Source organism: Odontesthes bonariensis, chromosome 24 (assembly GCF_027942865.1).
Source record: "Odontesthes bonariensis isolate fOdoBon6 chromosome 24, fOdoBon6.hap1, whole genome shotgun sequence".
Classification (NCBI taxonomy): domain Eukaryota; kingdom Metazoa; phylum Chordata; class Actinopteri; order Atheriniformes; family Atherinopsidae; genus Odontesthes; species Odontesthes bonariensis.
Genome location: NC_134529.1, coordinates 25,857,660 through 25,877,884, shown reverse-complemented (window position 1 = coordinate 25,877,884; position 20,225 = coordinate 25,857,660). Strand labels below are relative to the sequence as shown.

The window sequence follows — 20,225 nt, the reverse complement described above, 5'->3', positions numbered from 1 at the left end:
TTGAAAAAAACAGACCATTTTACAGTGAGTTACAAAATAAATTGCAGCAGTCTAAAGTTGTTGACTTAATTTATTTTAAATTTTCTCTTATATTTAGTACGTCGAATACATTCTATCAAATATGGAATGTAAAATTAAATAGTTAACTATACTCTTGATTTAATTGTAGAAGAACAAACAGCAGTAGAATAAGCAAGCTGCTACTGAATAAAGAAGCTCCAATGTCTTCTTCAATGAATCATTTGAATAAATATAGCTTTTTCTTTACACAATTAGAATAAGAGGCCTGAGACCTGCAGAGGCAGAATGGAATTTGGCAGTTTGTCTTTTACCCGTGCTCTCATACATAAATACTGTCTTAAGTTGCCTGACACAATAGCACTTCTCTTTTATTACAAGATATTGACATACATTTTTTACTAAAGAGTAAAACTAAACATACACATTGCTACTGTATTACATTAAACATTGAAACCTGTCTCACATCCACTGTTAATGTCAATAATGATTAAAAGGAGAGATCATATTTCTCAAGTTTTAGCTTCTCTTCATTGTCTCCCTGTTACATTCAGAATAGAATTTAAAATTCTTCTTGTCACATATATTAATGACCGAGTTCCATCATATCTGAACAATCTCATTGTTAGGTATTTTCCTCACAAAGCACTTCACTCTCACACTGCAGGTTTACTTGTGTTTCCCAGAGTTTCTAAAAGTAGAATGGGAGGCAGAGCCTTCAGTTATCAGGCCCCTCTCTTTTAGAACCAGCTGCCGGTATACGTCCGGGAAGCATTCACCCTCTCTTACTGTAAGATTAGGCCTAAAACTTTCCTTTTTGATAAAGCTTAAAGTTAGGGATGGCTCAAGTGATCCTGAAACATCCCATAGTTAAGCTGCTATAGGCCTAGACTGCTGGGGAGCTCATTTGTCACACCTTTCCTCACTTTACTCTCTTTTTCCCCTGTTTAATTTCTCAAACAATATCATGCACATGTGACATTATTGTGGTCATTAACTCGTGTTTCCCTGTTCCAACAGATATCCTTTGAATGGTGTTACAGTGTCCCGCCCCCCCCCCCCCCCCCCTTTTCTGTCTTCTCAAACCCCAGCTGGTCGAGGCAGATGGCCACCCTTCCTGAGTCTGGTTCTGCCAGAGGTTTCTTCCTGTTAAAAGGGAGTCGTTCCTTTCCACAGTCGCCGCAGGCACGCTCAGGACGGGAGATTGAACTGAAGACAAGTTTCGGTGCAATCTGTTGGTTTCCTTAGCTAGGAAATTGTTTTTGAATTGGTTCTATATGAATTAATTGGATCATTTTATAAATAATTATGATTACAATGAATTGAATTCCAATTGGCTTGAATTTGACTTTATTATTTATCCATCCATCCATCCATCATCTTCCGCTTCTCCGGGGATCGGGTTGCAGGGGCAGCAGCTTGAGCAGAGAAACCCAGACGTCCCTGTCCCCGGCCACTTCCTCCAGCTCTTCTGGGGGGACCCCGAGGCGTTCCCAGGCCAGCCGAGAAACATAGTCTCTCCAACGTGTCCTGGGTCTTCCCCGGGGCCTCTTCCCAGTGGGACGGGCCCGGAACACCTCACCATGTCAGGGTCTGTTTTATCTGTTCATGGTTTATTCTGATAGTCTTGTCTGCTTCCTGTTATTTTTTCCCTCACTTCCTGTTGTGCGTCATTTTAGGTTTCTTGACTCCCGTTGTGTGTGATTGCCCATTGTTTTCACCTGTGTTCTGTTTATTTATACCTTTGCTCCCCAGTGTGTCTTTGTCAGATTGTCTGCGCATTTTTGGTAGCTTTCCGGCGATTTATTCCTTGTGATTGATTACACTCCTGGTTATTTCGACTCCTTGCTTCTTTTCTGGATCCTGCCGAGGGTATAGAGCTGGTCCTCTGTTCTACGGCCAGGACGAAAACCACACTGCACCTCCTGAATCCAAGATTCGACTATCCGGCGGATCCTCCTCTCCAGTACCCCCGAATAGACCTTACCAGGGAGGCTGAGGAGTGTGATCCCCCTATAGTTGAAACACACCCTCCGGTCCCCCTTTTTAAAGAGGGGGACCACCCCCCCCGATCTGCCAGTCCAGAGGCACTGCCCCCGATGTCCATGCGATGCGGCAGAGGCGTGTCAAGACAGCCCCACAACATCCAGAGCCTTGAGGAACTCAGGACGGACCTCATCCACACCCTCGAAGTATTCCCCCCACCGACTCACGACATCCCTAGTTGAGGTCAGCAGAGCCCCGCCCTCATCATAAACGGTGTTGACGGTGCACCGCTTCCCCCCCCTGAGCCGCCCGATGGTGGACCAGAAACTCCTCGAGGCCGTCCGGAAATCATTCTCCATGGCCTCCCCGAACTCCTCCCAAGCCCGAGATTTTGCCTCAGCAACCGCCGAGGCCACGTTCCGCTTGGCCTGTCGGTACCCATCAGCTGCTTCCAGAGTCCCACTGGCCAAATAGGCCCGATAGGACTCCTTCTTCAGCTTGACGGCTTCCCTCACTACTGGTGTCCACCAGCGGGTTCGGGGGTTGCCGCCACGACAGGCACCGACCACCTTACGGCCACAGCTCCGGTCGGCCGCCTCAACAATGGAGGCACGGAACATGGCCCATTCGGGCTCAATGTCCCCCACCTCCCCCGGGACATGGTTGAAGTTCTGCCGGAGGTGGGAGTTGAAACTCCTCCTTACAGGGGATTCTGCCAGCCGTTCCCAACAGACCCTCACAACACGTTTGGGCCTGCCAGGTCTGACCGGCTTCCTATCCACCAGCGGAGCCAACTCACCACCAGGTGGTGATCAGTTGACAGCTCCGCCCCTCTCTTCACCCGAGTGTCCAGGACATACGGCCGCAAGTCCGACGATATGACCACAAAGTCGATCATCGAGCTGTGGCCTAGGGTGTCCTGGTGCCAAGTACACATATGGACACCCTTATGCCTGAACATGGTGTTCGTTATGGACAGTCCGTGATGAGCACAGAAGTCCAATAACAAAACACCACTCTGATTCAGATCAGGGGGGCCGTTCCTCCCAATCACGCCCCTCCAGGTCTCACTGTCATTGCCCACGTGAGCATTGAAGTCCCCCAGCAGGACGAGGGAGTCTCCCGGAGGAGCACTCTCCAGTGCCTCCTCCAGGGACTCCAAAAAGGGTGGGTACTCTGAACTGCTGTTCGGTGCATAAGCACAAACAACAGTCAGGACCCGTCCCCCCACCCTAAGGCGGAGGGAGGCTACCCTCTCATCTACCGGGGTGAACCCCAATGTACAGGCGCACAGCCGGGGAGCAATAAGTATGCCCACACCTGCTCTACGCCTCTCACCGCGGGCAACTCCAAAGTGGAAGAGAGTCCAACCCCTCTCGAGGAGGCTGGTTCCGGAGCCCAAGCCATGCGTCGAGGTGAGTCCGACTATATCTAGCCGGAACCGCTCAGCCTCACGCACCAGCTCAGGCTCCTTCCCCAGCAGAGAGTTGACGTTCCACGTCCCAAGAGCCAGCTTCAGTAGCCGAGGATCAGACCGCCAAGGTCTCTGCCTTCGGCTGCCGCCCAGCTCACATTGCACCCGACCCCCTTGGTCCCGCCCACGGGTGGTGAGCCTGTCAGAAGGGGGACCCATGTAGTTTCTTCGGGCTGTGCCCGACCGAGCCCCACGGGCACAGACCCCGCCACCAGGCGCTCGCCGGCGGGCCCCACCCCTGGGCCTGGCTCCAGGGGGAGGCCCCTGTAACCCACGTCCGGGCGAAGGTACACGTTCTCCAAAAATATTATTCATCATAGGGGTTTTATGAGCTGTTCTTTGTCTGGTCCCTCATCTAGGATCTGTTTGCCATGGGGGACCCTACCAGGGGCTTAAAGCCCCAGACAACATAGCTCCCAGACTCATTGGGGCACGCAAACCCCCCCACCACGGTAAGGTGACAGCTCATGGGGGAGCTTTATTTATTGTCATTTCAACGCACTTTATTATCTAAGTGCCTTGAAATGACATTTGTTGTATTTGGCGCTATATGAATAAAAATGAATTGAATTGAATTAAATTGACACTCCATCAGTTAAAAGGAGGTTTGGTGATGATGAGGTCGTTTGCAGCTATGTGGATTACCATGCTAACGGTGACATCGAGAAGAGAAAATCTGATAGAACTTATGTGAAAGGTGAGGTTCAAAATGGTCTCTGTTGTTATCAGAACATCACAGACTGTGAAGATTTCAGGGGCAACATCTGTCTCCATTCAGGAGAAAACAGTCCTAGGAAACCTTTAGGCCAGAGGAATCAAGCATAAGTAAGACGTCCAACATGCTCATGGAAAGTGAAAGTATTCTTCTCATTATTATTATCATTATCATTATTATGAATTCATTAAACTCTGACAAAACGTTTTAATCATAACAGGGAAAACTTAAGAATGTTAAAAAAAAAGGTATAGTATTGGTATGTATGGGCTCACTTGTGTAGAATTTAACTCTCCCATTTCACTTTCGTCCATTCTTTTGTCAGAGATTAATTGGTACTTAACAATCTACAAACTAGCCACTACTTCAGCCAACTTCTATTTGTGTGAAAGTGTGTTTGGTTGTTGTCAACTTAATAACTTAAGTTGTCTGAGAGCATGTAATTACTAATCAATTATTTACCCGCCAACAAACTGCCTGCCAGACCCAGATAATGCGCAACATGTAAAGTGGATTTACAACCACAGGAATACTGAACACTCAACACACTGCTCAAAGCTAGTGAAAAAAGAACCGTATGGCACACTGTGTCCCTGACAAAAAAAAAAGACACATCAAATCAAATCAAATCAAATCAAATCAAATTTATTTGTATAGCACATTTCATGTACAAACAGTTCGAAGTGCTTTTCATAAAATAAAAGCATTGCAGCAGGGAGTGCAAGAAGCATTAAAAATACATAAAATAATATAAAGAGAAACAAATAAAATCATTTAAATGAATTTAAAATCAGGCAACAGTCTAGATAAGTTAAAAGATATTTCATGCATAGACACATGAGAAAAGAAATGTTTTTAACCTGGATTTAAAAATGTCTACATTTGGTGAAAGTTTAATCTCCACTGGCAGTTTGTTCCACTTATTTGCAGCATAACAGCTAAATGCTGCTTCTCCATGTTTAGTTTGGACTCTGGACTGGACCAGCTGACCTGAGTCCTTGGATCTAAGAGCTCTGCTGGGTTTATATTCTCTGAACATATCACAGATGTATTTTGGGCCTAAACCATTCTGGGATTTGTAAACCATCAGCAGGCTTTTAAAATCTATTCTGTGACTGACTGGAAGCCAGTGTAAAGATTTTAAAACTGGTGTGATGTGTTCAGATCTCTTAGTCCGGGTTAAAACTCTAGCAGCAGCGTTCTGGATGAGCTGCAGATGTTTAATGCTCTTTTTGGGAAGTCCAGTTAAAAGAGCATTACAGTAATGGAGTCTACTGGAGATGAATGCATGGATGAGTTTCTCCTTGTCTTTTTGGGAGAGGAAACCTTTAATTCTGTTGATGTTTCTGAGATGGTAAAAAGCTGCCTTGGTGACAGCTTTGATGTGGCTGCTGAAAGTCAGATCTGAGTCTATCAACACTCCGAGGTTACAAACTTGGTCAGTGATTATAAGGTCCCGAGTCTCAAGATATGTACCAACGCTGACCCTCTTCTCTTTGCTACCAAACAGAATGATCTCAGTTTTGTCTTCATTTAATTATAGAAAATTCTCTCTCATCCAGGTGTTTAGTTCCTCCAGACACTGACGCAGTACGTCTGCTGGGCTGCAGTCGTCCGGTGACAGAGACACATAAAGTTGTGTATCGTCTGCATAACTGTGATAATTGATGTTAAAATTCTGCAATATCTGACCCAAAGGGAGCATATACAAGTTAAACAGAAGAGGTCCAAGAATTGACCCCTGGGGGACTCCACAAGTCATGGCCACTCGCTCAGATTCATAGCTGCCAATAGTAACAAAATAACTCCGGCCTTCAAAGTAGATGCTGACTCTTTCAGCATCTACTCTGCTGTTTTTCTGTTTTTACTTAAGGCAGACAGTGACAAGCTGGCAGTCAGACAATGACAATGTTCCTGACAGGTCTAATTACTCTAGTTTCAGACAGACAAAAATGGAAGAAAAGATCGAGTTGACAACAAATACACACCAAAATGAAAAAACACAATCAAATACAGAGAAAAGTTGCCAGATTATAGTCGTAACACAAGCTGCACAGATCACAAATAAAATTGATGATGACGTATGATGCAATCACAGCATTTTTACAGAAAGCATTTTTTTTACCATCTTTACAGAAAGTTTTACATTTAGGGATGTTTTCTGCACATGCAAAATCTTTAAATCTTTTTTTTGTTTTGTTTTTTCTTTGGAGTTCCTTTGTGTTTCTGCAGTGGATTCCTGCACTTGGTTACATTGTGTGATTACAGCATTTCCTCTTCTAAAAGCTCTGCTTGCGTAGTGAGATTGGTTAAGGCCTCCAGGTCCCATGAGACATTTAACAGATGTTATCAGAACACATTTTATTTGTCCGTTTTTTTTTTGTTTGTTTGTTTTTTAGGAGTATCGAGCCTTCCAAGTGGAACAAGTTTGTGTTGTTCTGTTTCCAAACTACTGTTTTAGCAGCTGTTGTCTTCATCACCCTAAACATTTAAAGAAATCTTCTGCAAAGTCTGTCTATTTTTTACCATCATTAACCATAATTCATACCTGTTTTAAAAGCACAACAAGTGTACATACACAGCACACAGAATTTCTGCGCTTTGTGTAGATCTAATGCCAAAATTTACAAGGAAAAATTTGAGGAACTCAGTGTGAAATGACAATTAAGCTAAAATTCTCCTAAAATATTCCTGTCATAACTCCATGAGCATTGTAACACTTGTTTTTGCGCTAACTGTCTTAGATGTGGGCTGTTGTTTAATTTGACTTCACAGTCAAATGACCCTCTTGGATTTAAATTAGATGAATGACTAACACCAGTTTTTTTTCAAGCTTCAAGCTGTTATTGTGCAGTAAAACATTTCACAAAGACACCTAAATTAATGTTAAAACTATTTAAAAAAAAACATGTTGTCATTAGCAAATCATTGTTAATTCACATTACATTATTTTCTAACTCGTGGTTGGTTGGACACAGAAAAGCTCTGACTTCACCTTCAAATGCAGCAGCAGCTCTCAACAGATGAAACTTGTATTCCTTTTCTTCACCAAGTGTTCTCCTGAATGCATTTCATGTGGAAAACTCTCATGCTGCTCTCATCAGATTTGCTCTTGTACATTTCAGGCCAGACAAAACTTTTCTATCGAGTTATGATGAACAGAGTTGGGCAGGCACATTGAACAATATTTTGCAGTGTTTTGTACCCGCTCAGTTACAACGGAGATTGCAAATTAGAAGCTTTATGAAGGGAGGATTTATTGCAGGACTGCTGAATCCCTTTTATGTTGTTGTTGTACTAAATTAATTGCCAGCTGACTACATTTAGATTTCTAACATGTTATGATAGGAAAGCTGTATATTATACTTTATGTTTGTAATTTGATAACACAATTTAGTTTTTTTCAGACAGACTGGAACAAAGATCTTCATTAAATAGAGGAAATAGAGTCGATAACAGCCCTTTTATACCCTGGGAAAGGAAGATACACTTAAGCATATGATTGTCCAAATTCATCGCATTCACATTCCAGTGCCAATAAGAGCATGTCAGCAGACCTTCTTTGAGGCCACTGACAGATAAAATAATTTAGATGCATCTGGTTTGTGCAGAATCTGTGTTTACACAGACCAGTACACTCGTTAAAATGTTCCTTTTATGCCTTTGATTCAAAGAGAGCTCCTCAGGATAATCCCTTTGCTTCAAGGTGCTTGATGTGTGATCTGTGTTTGAGCATGTGACGGTGGGGCAGAGGAAAATCGTGCTTAAAATAATACCCGTTACACTCAGGCACAACAGCAGCACTGACTGAAGCTGCTCCAGTGAGAGTGACCTGCAATTCTGGGGAAAAGACTTGAGTTAACAGTGACAATCTATTAATAAAACTACTAATTCCACTCTATTCTTTTTTAGAAACTTAAAATGGATAATCCTTGAAGAATGCCTAAAATATACTACAGTATATTATAACTGCATTGTGTCCAATTTCTTTATCAGAGATGGGGGGCTATGAATGTTATGTGGATCCAACTAATTAGAGGATGAGTGATTCAGTCCCCAGCTTCTCTGCTCCATGTGTTTAAGGGAAGAAACTGGGGTTTTAAGTATCTAAGTGTGTTTATGAAAGGGTGTTCACTTGAATAAAAAAGCACTGTATTGGTTTGGTAGAATTTGGCGTGTACTGTAGAGCATCGTAAGAGGTCGAAAAGGGAAGAAAAGCACTATGTTCTGTTCTGTGACTGTGATAATAAAGTCAATTTATTGTATGTTGTTATTCAAACTATCTTCTTAACAGATGTCTCACTCTGTGTCATACTGTGTATCACAATGTGTCTCTCCTGTGTAATAAGAAAGGGCAACTGAAGCCTACAGTTTAACTTAGACCTGGTTGTTGGTGACAGAAGCTGTCATACCTACAGTGGCGTCCCATTTATAAATTGGTGCATGGACAATGCAATGTAGGGTTTTTTACACACTTTTAATAGACCGAGCAGCCTAGCCCCACAGAGATTTAATATTTGAGTTGAAAGAAAAGGGGTTCAAAGATATCACTATGTCAAACAAAGTTTGCCATTGGTCATAGTCATATAAATTATAGGGTAGACAAAGATATTTAGTTATAAAGTAGTGTGCCATTCAGGTTCTTTCTCAAGCCATTCAAAGTTATTTTTTTCAGGAATAACCAGGATGTAAAGAGAATGTGTGACATGTTTTATTAGGTTGAGTAAACCCATTGTTTTTTTTTTACTTATGAAAAGGATTCTGTTTCAATTTACCATGAAATGGCGTGACAAATCCCTGAATGAAGAGCTTCTGCAGTCTGTTGATGTGTTTGATGCCTTAACTCAGTGAAATTAGAACGCATAGTGATGGTACAGATATTCTTAGATTCACCATGACATGATGGACTCAGGGGGGGAAAGCGGTGCACCGTCAACACCGTGTATGGTGAGGGCGGGGCTCTGCTGACTTCAACTAGGGACGTCGTGAGTCGGTGGGGGGAATACTTCGAGGGCCTTCTCAATCCTACCGACACGCCTTCCGATGAGGAAGCAGAGTTGGGGAGCTTGGATGTGGGGCCTCCAATTTCTGGGGCTGAGGTTGCCGAGGTGGTCAAGAAACTCCTCGGTGGCAAGGCCGCGGGGTGGATGAGGTCCGTCCTGAGTTCCTCAAGGCTCTGGATGTTGTGGGGCTGTCTTGGTTGACACGCCTCTGCAGCATCGCGTGGACATCGGGGGCAGTGCCTCTGGACTGGCAGATCGGGGTGGTGGTCCCCTTCTTTAAAAAGGGGGACCAGAGGGTGTGTTCCAACTATAGGGGGATCACACTCCTCAGCCTCCCTGGTAAGGTCTATTCAGGGGTACTGGAGAGGAGGATCCGCCGGATAGTCGAATCTTGGATTCAGGAGGTGCAGTGTGGTTTTCGTCCTGGCCGTGGAACAGTGGACCAGCTCTATACCCTCGGCAGGATCCTGGAGGGAGCATGGGAGTTCGCCCAACCGGTCTACATGCGTTTTGTGGACTTGGAGAAGGTGTTGGACCGTGTCCCTCGGGGACTCTTGTGGGGGGTGCTCCGGGAGTATGGAGTGCCGGACTGCTTGATATGGGCTGTTCGGTCTCTGTATGACCGGTGTCAGAGTTTGGTCCGCATTGCCGGCAGTAAGTCGGACATGTTTCCTGTGAGGGTTGGACTCCGTCAGGGCTGCCCTTTGTCACCGATTCTGTTCATAATTTATATGGACAGAATTTCTAGGCGCAGCCAGGGCGTTGAGGGGGTCCGGTTTGGCGACCTCAGAATCGGGTCTCTGCTTTTTGCGGACGATGTGGTTCTGTTAGCGTCGTCGGGCCGGTTCGCAGCCGAGTGTGAAGTGGATGGGATGAGAATCAGCACCTCCAAATCCGAGACCATGGTCTTCGGCCGGAAAAGGGTGGAATGCGATCCTTCCCCATATATATATATATATATGTATATATATATACATATATATATCTGTGATAGGTCTGTTAGCGCATTAGGTCCAACCCCCCTATGGGTGGTGTTGAAGGGTGGGAACTAGCGCTTGTAGTCTCAACAGAAATCCACCCCTCTTACACTTCCTCCTACAATGACGCAAAATGACGATTTTTGCGTCATTGTAGGAGGAAGTGTAAAGAGGTGAATACGGATTTCTCCCATCTCAGGGGGAAATGAGAGAGTGTTGCATGACCATTCAAAAGTATGACTGGGTTTCTAACAATGCAAAGCCTAATGCAAATGGGTGGAGTGTCCCTTTAACCATTCTAACCTTGATAGGAGCAATGATATCCAAAACATTTAAGAGACTTGTGCAAGAGACATGTGTAAGAGTTCAACAGATCATCAACATTAGAACATGGGGTGTTCTCAAACCTAATCATTTGCATAAACTGTGTCCCTGTTCTGTCATTTATGAGTCTTCCCTGAACAACTGCAGACCCAGCTGTTGGTTTGGGTTTAACTGTAACTTAGTTACACTAATTCTTAGTTTGTATTTATTTTTATTTCATGTCACTTCACTAACTCTCCTGTCATTTCAGATCATGCCATGCAATTTACTCATTTCCCTCAACTAGGTTTCCTGCTCATCTCCTCCTCACCTGCAGTCTATTTGCTCATTACAGTTTTTCTCTATTGCCAAAACACAAAACCCAGTACTCTAAACCAAATTACCAGTTGCTTAAACACATTTAGTAAAACTACCCCCCATTTGCCACAACCACAAACACAATTCACCTGTAGACACTGTTCACAAAACCCATCCCCTTTTTCTCAAAACTCTAAACACATTTTGCCTTGCTAAAACACATTTTGCATATATCTCTGCTCCAATATGCATTGTGAAGCTCATGTGATGCAAAATACCACCCACAGTCAGGAAAACTTGAACACAATGAACATACCTGGTGTCATTCAGTAAACTAAACGACTCATAATTGAAAACACTTATTGCAAATGATGTGACCACACCTATGTAAGTCAGTTTGCTGAAGGTTCCAAACAAAAATGGATGATCAAGGTAGAAGAAGAGGAGTTTGTGTCAGAGGAGGGAGAGGAGCAGGTCAAGGAGGGAGAGGAGTTTGTGCCAGAGGAGGGAGAGGAGCAGGTCAAGGAGGGAGAGGAGCGGGCCGAGGAGTGGGCCAAAGAGGGCGAGAAGCAGTCCAAAGAGGAGCAGGCCAAGGAGGGAGAGGAGAAGGAGGGCGAGCAAGACGACGCATTTTCATTACAGATGAAATGAGAGCAACAGTCATTGACCACGTCATTGACCACGTCATTGACCACGTCATTGTCCACGGCATGACAATGACCGAAGCGGGACAACGAGTCCAACCAAACCTCAGCAGATTCTCAGTGGCCACCATTATTTGGGCCTTTAGAGAACACAACAGGTACTGTATGTACTAGGTTTTTAGTCACTACACTAGATGTTTACAGTATACAGTAGTATAGTGGAGTGCACCTACATACAGACAAGTGCAATCATGGTTATAGTAAAAGTGTGTACTGCAAGGACCATTTCTGACCAAATGACTGTATGTTTGTTTCTCCAGAGTTGAAAGATTGCCATTTGCAGGTGGGAGGGCTTCCATATTCACACCAGCCCAAGAGGTCCTCATTGTGGATATGGTTCGGGAGAACAATGTGATGAGACTACGGGAGATACGGGAGAGGATCATTGGTGACAATTTGAACTTTCTGAACACTGACAATGTCAGCCTGACAACCATAGACAGAGTCCTCAAGCGCCAGAGAGTACGCATGAAGCAGGCTTATAGGGTACCCTTTGAGCGCAACTCTGACAGAATAAAACACCTCCGTCACCAGTATGTGCAAGTAAGTACAGTACAATCCATGTACACGGTGGCCTACAGTACTTTACATGCAATACTATACTATCGTACAGTAATGTGCTGTGTTGACTGTCTTTCTGAACACCTGAAAACGCTATTTGTTTCCACAGAGCATCTTCAAGTTGGAGTCCATGGCCAGACCCCATGAATTTGTATTTGTGGATGAGGCTGGCTTCAACCTCACAAAAAGGAGGAGGAGAGGCCGTAACATCATAGGACGGAGAGCTATCGTTGATGTGCCTGGCCAACGTGGAGGAAACATCACTCTCTGTGCTGCCATGAGTTATAGAGGGCTTCTCCATCGAACTTGGTGCCTACAACACTGAGCGTCTCCTCACCATCCTAGGAGAGCTCAGAGATGTTTTGCATGACAATGACCACCCGAATGCTGGGCCAGCTGATCACCACGACCAGCAGAATCCTGGGCCGGCTGCTCTTCCCATATATGTCATCCTCTGGGACAATGTTAGTTTCCATCGCAGCATCCAGGTCAGAGAGTGGTTTAACATCAACCAGCAATTTATTACAGTTTTTTTCAATCGCTAACAAGCCCTTACCCATGCTTCAGATACTTTTTCTAAACTCTTAACACAATTAGCACAGCATCGGTATTTTGTGGTCGTACCATTCACACATTTCATGTCGTTTCACACAATATGCAGTCAAACACATTTTCTTAACAGACAAGCAATACCCCCCAACAAAATTATGGATTGTTTTTGTATTATTTACGAATGTTAACACACAACATCCCACAATAGCAAAAACAATATTCAAAACCTTAGATACAGTATAAAAACCTCTGCTTCTGCAGTGATATCAGTTCAAAAACAATATATCTCAGCTGATAATTAACAAACAATTGAATAATTGACACACAGCTGATTTACGTTAATTTATGTTTATAAATTGGGCCAACCACAGCTGACTCCAGTCTGGCTTAGGCTCAGTGGCTTTGAAGAGTGATATTTTTGGAAACAGAAACAGAAAAAGACAAACACTGTAATGTCTGGACGGGGAAGAGTAAGAGCAAGGGGCCCAGGGAGAAGAGCAGGCCCAGTGAGAGGTGCAGTGAGAGGTGCAGGAGCAGTGCAGGAGCAGTGAGAGGAGCAGTGAGAGGAGCAGGGCCAGGGAGAAGAGCAGGCCCAGTGAGAGGTGCAGTGAGAGGAGCAGGGCCAGGGAGAAGAGCAGGCCCAGTGAGAGGTGCAGTGAGAGGAGCAGGTGCAGTGAGAGGAGCAGGGCCAGGGAGAAGAGCAGGCCCAAGGAGAGGGCAAGGTAGAGGTGTAAGAATGCGTGGTGGTGGCATCCCAAGGGCTGCAAGAACAGTAGTCAGTGATGAAATTTGTGCCACTATCATTGACCATGTAATCAACCACGGTGTAGCGTTATTGGTTATCAAATATAAGGATTTATCTTAAACCTCGAATTAAGGGCACCACCTACCGGTATCTTAACTTTAGTTACAGTCAGGTAGGAAAACTGTTACAATCTTACGATCCTGGTATGTTAAATTAATAATCAGTTAATAATCAATTAATAATCAGTCTCATATCTCGCTACTTTCGTGAAGTTCTCGTTTGGTTGGACAGACATTGCGTAAAGAAAGCATACGACACAATCTGTGATTATAATATATATATAGATATATGAACTATTTATTAAAATGATATGACCAAAACATGAACCTTTAAAACAAACAGGAGATGCATTGAATATATAATATATATAATATAATATTATATAAAACACTTAGTGAATGGAAAATAAAATATGGGGAATGGGGAGATACTGGATGTATTCAAATAGTTTGGGTTGGCTGACTATTTGACGCTAAATACTGACATTTCGGATTAATGTATCATTCTGTGAAAGCCTCGAGACATCCATCAAACCCACTTTAAGGTGAAAACGGGTCGGTCTTACTGTGCTGAAGTTCTGCTTAGTCGGTTCGGAACACGGCAGCGGCCACGCGGGGTCCGAGGGGGTTTCTCTTCCGCTCTCTGGGCCTTCCTGGTTTTGGTGGCTGACTTTAGCGGACTTCTCAGTTGCTTCTTTTCACCGGGAAACGGGAACGATGGTGCCGAGGGCTGTGGTTAGATGATCAAATCTTCTGAGTGTCAGTTGGTCCGTTGCTTCTCTGATGAAGTGAACTTAAGTTCACAGAAGATTAATAAAAGGTTGCTTGGAGTTGGCTTTCTGGGTAGGAAAACTTCATTCTGTTCTTATCTTTGTTCGGGTCTTTCTTTCTCGTCTCCGGGGTCTCACTGGGTTCTGGAGGGCTTCCTCCGGTCGTCCTCTGTATCGCTCATCCTCTGTCTTTCCGCTCTCTCCTGAGATTATGGGAAAACTCCCAAACTCTGGTGAGCTCTTCTCTTCTGCTCAAACCATCTCCAAATCTCTCTGAGCAACTGTTCTCTGCTCAAATCTCCTTCTGAAACTCTGGGTTGGAACTCTTCTGGAACAAAAACTAGAAGCAAGAAGCAAGAGAACGAGAGGCTGTGTTTTTCGCGGGCTCCGGGTTTTGACTCGGGGCGTGACGTAAGCTTACACTACTCTTTCAGCCAATGATATGCCTGAACTGTGTAAGATGATCTGTTTTGCGGGGGGATTTCTGGATGAGACAAAGAAACTCTTATTTCTCCATTACTCTGTCTCATAGAACATTTGTCTCGGTGATTCTGAAAACACCAGATCTTGTTAAGATATGCAGATTAAAGATATAACATAGACTTGCAATATAAAAACATCAAAATAACACACAACGTAATTGATGATTTTGACTTTCAAAATTCAGATGAATATCTATGAAATCGTGACATATGAATAGTGAACCACACAATGTTAATTTTCTGTGTTAACAATGGGGATACCAAACAAATACCAAATAGATACCGAAGGGACATCGTTAGAAGTTAATAGTTGCATATATCTTGTCCATTTTACTGAGTCCTCTGGGATTTAAATGTTCAACTAATCAACACTGCAGACCACTAGGGGGCAATGTGGTTCCATCAGGCAGGTTGGGCATTTTCAACCAAGATCAGTTCTTTGTCAATATTTAAGCCAGAATCGTAAAAATTGTCTCTATATGCGTCTTGTGATCAAGCTGGAAACCTGAAAGAAATTGTATACGGTTATCAAACACATTTAATATAGTTTTAAGATTCGACTAAAAGTGAGTCTTAGTGAAGTCTTCTCAGTTCGTATGTAGCCATCTGGTCTCTTTCTCTGGTGGGAGAGGGTGTTAAAATGTCAATTCGATTCATGGTGAAGATAAGATAGTAAGTCTCCCACATTTCCAACAGAGAGATCCTTTGTTCATTCGAGTTTATCCCAATTTATGGAGAGCGTCTGTTGCGAGTTCGACTCCCCAAAAACTCTCAAAAGGGTAGAAGGTTAACGTAAATTAGGCAGTTTCTGTCTCTTTTTCCTTTGTGGAAAGAAAATGAAGATCTGGTTTATATCCACATACGTAAACATCCCCCACAGGAATGTTGGTTTTGTCAAAGTTTGAAAAACTCTTAATCCACACGGCACTGTGACTGCTACAACGGTCTTTCACTAAGAGAGACTGGTGAAAGAGTGCAGCCCAATTTGAGGCGGTCAACGGTTGCCTACATTATATACATCTTTCAACAAACCAACGGATAAGTATTGCATTTTACATGGATTGTTTCTATTCCCACTTGACATGTCAATAAGGGCATACAGTAATGCATATGTTGATTTTTTTTTTTTTTTTGTCCCTCTAAAGAATACAACGTCTTCCTGCCTCTGGGGGAAGAGGAAAGCTCCTCAATAATGATCAAGAGCTTTCCATTGTAGAAATGGTTGTTACAAATAATGCAATAAAGCTACGTGAAATTCAAACCAGAATTGTGGAGGACCATGAGATATTTGACAATATCGACAGCATCAGCCTCACAACCATTACACGGACATTGTCCAAACACAGGGTGCGGATGAAGCAGCTCTACACTGTTCCCTTTGAGAGGAACAGTGAGAGAGTCAAGGCACTACGACGACAATATATCCAGGTATAGTACTGTATATTCAATTCAATGTCCAGTTCTATAAGCTTTGCACATTGCAAGTAGGTAACCTACACAGTAATAGTTTACAGTACAGTATGGTATACAGTAATGAGATTTACATAAACTTTGTTTCAGAGAGTTATGGAATTGGAGGCCAACCAGGCCCCTCATGAATTCATATACAGAGATGAGGCAGGATTCAATCTGGCCAAAAGGCGTCGACGTGGACAAAATATAATAGGAAAAAGGGCCACAGTTGATGTGTCAGGTCAGAGAGGGGCAAACATTACCATGTGTGCAGCAATTGCAAATGCAGGATTACTCCTTCACAGATGTCAGGTTGGACCCTACAATACCGAGCGCCTCCTTGCCTTTCTCGATGATCTCCACCAGCGCCTGGTTCCAGAGCAGGATCAGCAGGGTGAAAACATGAGGACCTTTGTGATCACCTGGGACAATGTGGCTTTCCACCATTCACAAGCCATAACTACATGGTTTGAAGTCCACCCAAGATTGGTACGTCTCTTCCTTCCACCCTATTCACATTTCCTCAACCCCATAGAGGAGTTCTTTTCTGCATGGAGGTGGAAGGTTTATGACCATCAGCCACATGACCAGATGTCCCTCCTTGAAGCCATGGATGCTGGCTGCAGGGACATCACAGTTGATGATTGCCAAGGGTGGATCCGACATACCAAGCGGTTTTATCCCAGGTGCCTCGCCTTGGATAATATCAGATGCGATGTTGATGAGAACATGTGGCCTAATCCTGAAGATCGCAGAGATCAGTAATCAGTAATTTTGTGCTTTTTTTTTTAGTTCCCCCCCTTTTTATCTGGGCTTTTTGCTGTTGTTTTTTTGTTCAGAATGCTCTTGTGTATTTCATGGATTTTTTGTTCACTGTAAGTGAACTGTTTTCTGTTCGATCATATTGTAAACAGTATTTCTACTGTACCTCCTGTAGTAAACAGTAAAAGAAAATAAAAACGTATTTGCTTTTTACTGGAATGCCTTTGAATGTGAACATTACATGTGGACATACAGTTCCCAACCAAGAAATTTAGTGAAAAAACGGTGGATTTCATGGTTTGCATGCAAATACCTGTAAAACTGAAACATAAAAGTCTATGCAGTTTTTTTAATGTCAACAATAGCCAGTATTTTGAAACCTGGTGTACTCCTTTTGACTGCATGTACCTTGTGAAGTGTACACAAGTGTTATTCTTTGACAGAATAATTTCATTTTGAGTCAGATTTCCAGTGTTTTGGTAAAAAATGTGTGCAGAGAAAGATGTGTTCTATTTTGAAATGAAGAGTTACAGTTTTTTACGATTGAATAAACACTCAAATCAAAAGTATTATACAATTATCAAAAGCTTACACTCAACGAGCAAAACTCGGCCCAGATTTAAACCACTGTAAGCACAAAGTCAGTTCACACTTTTTGCAAAACAATACACACAGTGATTTGCAAAACACTAAACACACTTGTATGCATTCGACACAGAAGTATATCAAGATGTCACTTCCTTGCAATTCTAAAGCACTGACTGTCAAAATGACCACACCTATGTGCCAATTGGTTAAACACAGCCATCAGGTGTGCAAACACAAGATTGCTTAATTGTAGACACACCAATCAGGTTTAAGCACTATAAATATGCAGCAAGTGAGTTCACCTATCTTTTACCAAAATGGAAGGAAGAGGAAGAGTGAGGGTGAGAGGAGGAATTGCAGGAGGAGAAGGAGGCAGAGGCCGTGCCAGAGGCCGCGCCAGAGGTACAGGTAGAGGTAGAGGCGGAGGTGGAGGTGAAGTGGAAAGAAGAAGAGGACCAAATTTAACCAATGAAATTCGGGCAACTCTTGAGGACCATGTTGTGAACCATGGTTTGATGATGAGGGAGGCTGGACTGAGAGTCCAGCCAAATCTCAGTAGATACACCGTGGCATCTGTCATAAGGGCTTTCAGACAAGAAAACAGGTAAGAAATAACCGGTTTACAGCAGTTATTGTATGCACCATATCACTACTTTTGATATGTTTGGTGTGACATTTTACAGTAGGTTACATGTATTTTGCTCTACATAGGATTGAGGGGCAAGTGCAACAAGGAGGAAGGGCTCCCATTTTTACACGACTGCAGGAGAGAGTGAGATTGTGAGCATGGTTTTGGCAAATAATGCCATCAGGCTTCGTGAAATCCAGGCCAACATTCTTGGAGACCAAACCATCTTTCAGAACGTGAATCAGGTCTCTCTGTCCACTATAGCACGCATCCTTAAAGGATAAGACCGGTTTTTTGACATTGGGCCCTTGATTTCACATTATAACATGATGTTCTACTCACCCCTGCGTGTTGTTGAACATTTGGAGCTGTTCCGAAGATATTCGCGAGGCGTCTGGCTGCTCTCTTGAGATATTCGGCCATGAAACGGTTTCCTATGGGCAAGCTTATACAGGTACAAACTATGCTGTTTATAATTTATTAATTACTGTACACTAGCACTGATAACGTGGAGGTGCGTCGCTTACTTAAAAAAATCCGGGTTACTAATTTTGAATTTTAGCCGAATGAATAAACAGGCAGCAGGTCTGTGGGCTGTCTGTGGCAGTAGCACGACGATGACGTCAGTAACACCCACTTTACGACAAAAAAATCAAAATTACAATAACCCGGATTTTTTTAAGTAAGCGACGCACCTCCACGTTATCAGTTCTAGTGTAGAGTAATTAATAAATTATAAACAGCATAGTTTGTGCCTGTATGAGCTTGCCCATAGGAAACCGTTTCATGGCCGAATATCTCAAGAGAGCAGGCAGACGCCTCGCGAATATCTTCGGAACAGCTCCAAATGACAAACAACAAGCAGGGGTGAGTAGAACATCATGCTATAATGTGAAATCAAGGGCCCAATGTCAAAAAACCGGTCTTATCCTTTAAGACCCATCAGGTTCAAATGAAGCAGATCTATCGAGTGCCTTTTGAAAGGAACTCGGAGAGGGTTAAACAGCTTCGGCATGAGTATGTGGAGGTATGTATTGTTCACTTTAGCACTCTGATGTTACATACTGCACACATAACCTTTTTACATGTAAATGTACCGTACACTAAATCTATGCTGAACTACACAATCTTGTCTTTCACTGTATTTTAGAGAGTTTTACAAATGGATGCTCAGTCAATTCCACATGAGTTCATCTATATTGATGAGGCAGGGTTCAACCTCTCAAAGGTGAGGAGGAGAGGAAGAAATATAATTGGCCAGAGGGCAATTATCAGTGTGCCGGGGCAACATCACCCTGTGCGCTGCAATTACCCAGAATGGGGTCCTCCACCGTCATACCAACATGGGTCCCTACAAAACACCCCACATCCTCAAATTTCTGGACAGATTACACAACCTCATAGCCGCACAACCGCAACCGATGCAATGCATTGTCACCTGGGACAATGTTTCATTCCGCCGCTCTGCTCTGGTTCAGAACTGGTTTCAGCAACATCAACAGTTCACAGTCCTATTCCTGCCACCGTATTCTCCTTTTTTGAACCCAATTGAGGAGTTTTTCTCGGCATGGCGGTGGAGGGTTTATGATCTGCACCCCCAGCCTCGCATACCCCTCATTCAGGCCATGGACGAGGCCTGTGACCTGATTGACGCCACAGCCATACAGGGATGGATTCTGCATTCAAGACGATTCTTTCCACGCTGTCTTGGAAATGATAATGTTGCATGCGACTTTGATGAAATTCTCTGGCCGGATCCAGCGAAGAGATGACCAGTAGTGATTTCTGTACTGTGTTTTCTTTTTTTTTTTTTTTTTTTTTTTTTTTTTTGTACAGGATACAATTTTATGTTTGTCAGAAGCATGGAAAATGGGGCATGTTTTTTTTGTTTGTTTTTTATGTCTCTGTTGACTAAATTCAGTATATGGAGAAATAAATTACATTTTCATCAGTCTGCAGCATTGGTCTTGTGTCGTGTCTAATGCACACAAGTGTGTTTAGTGTTCACTGTGTGTATTGTTTTGCAAAAATTGTGAGCTGACATTGTGTTTATAGTTGTGCAAATCTGGGCGAGGTTTTGCAAATTCACTGTGTACTTCACCTATACTACTCTATTCACTCAGAAGCA

The 20,225-nt window shown here is 43.3% G+C and overlaps 2 protein-coding genes across 3 annotated transcripts in view; one reads left to right on the top strand and one right to left on the bottom strand.

Annotated features, from left to right (window-relative positions):
- The window catches only part of opn5 (opsin 5), an 86,168-nt gene that overhangs the window by 48,613 nt on the left and 17,330 nt on the right, over window positions 1-20,225 (bottom strand). The window lies entirely within an intron of this gene.
- LOC142374902 (uncharacterized) lies at window positions 1,119-17,240 on the top strand. 2 transcript variants are annotated; one of them, XM_075458772.1, is made up of 5 exons: window positions 1,119-1,609; window positions 10,748-11,596; window positions 11,759-12,041; window positions 12,169-16,095; window positions 16,425-17,240. In XM_075458772.1, the coding sequence occupies exons 2-4, from the start codon at window positions 11,214-11,216 to the stop codon at window positions 12,382-12,384; spliced, it is 882 nt and encodes a 293-aa protein (XP_075314887.1). In that variant the 5' UTR covers window positions 1,119-1,609; window positions 10,748-11,213; the 3' UTR covers window positions 12,385-16,095; window positions 16,425-17,240. The 2 variants fall into 2 exon arrangements, with proteins under 2 accessions (XP_075314887.1, XP_075314886.1); XM_075458771.1 differs by having other exon boundaries at window positions 16,228-17,240.

What these genes read in the sequence shown, in the direction of transcription:
- LOC142374902 (XM_075458772.1), top strand. Translation starts at nt 11,214, where the DNA reads ATGGATGATCAAGGTAGAAGAAGAGGAGTTTGTGTCAGAGGAGGGAGA. An exon ending in GCCTTTAGAGAACACAACAG is followed by an intron (nt 11,597 to 11,758) that starts GTACTGTATGTA and finishes TTGTTTCTCCAG; the next exon opens with AGTTGAAAGATTGCCATTTG. An exon ending in TCCGTCACCAGTATGTGCAA is followed by an intron (nt 12,042 to 12,168) that starts GTAAGTACAGTA and finishes TTGTTTCCACAG; the next exon opens with AGCATCTTCAAGTTGGAGTC.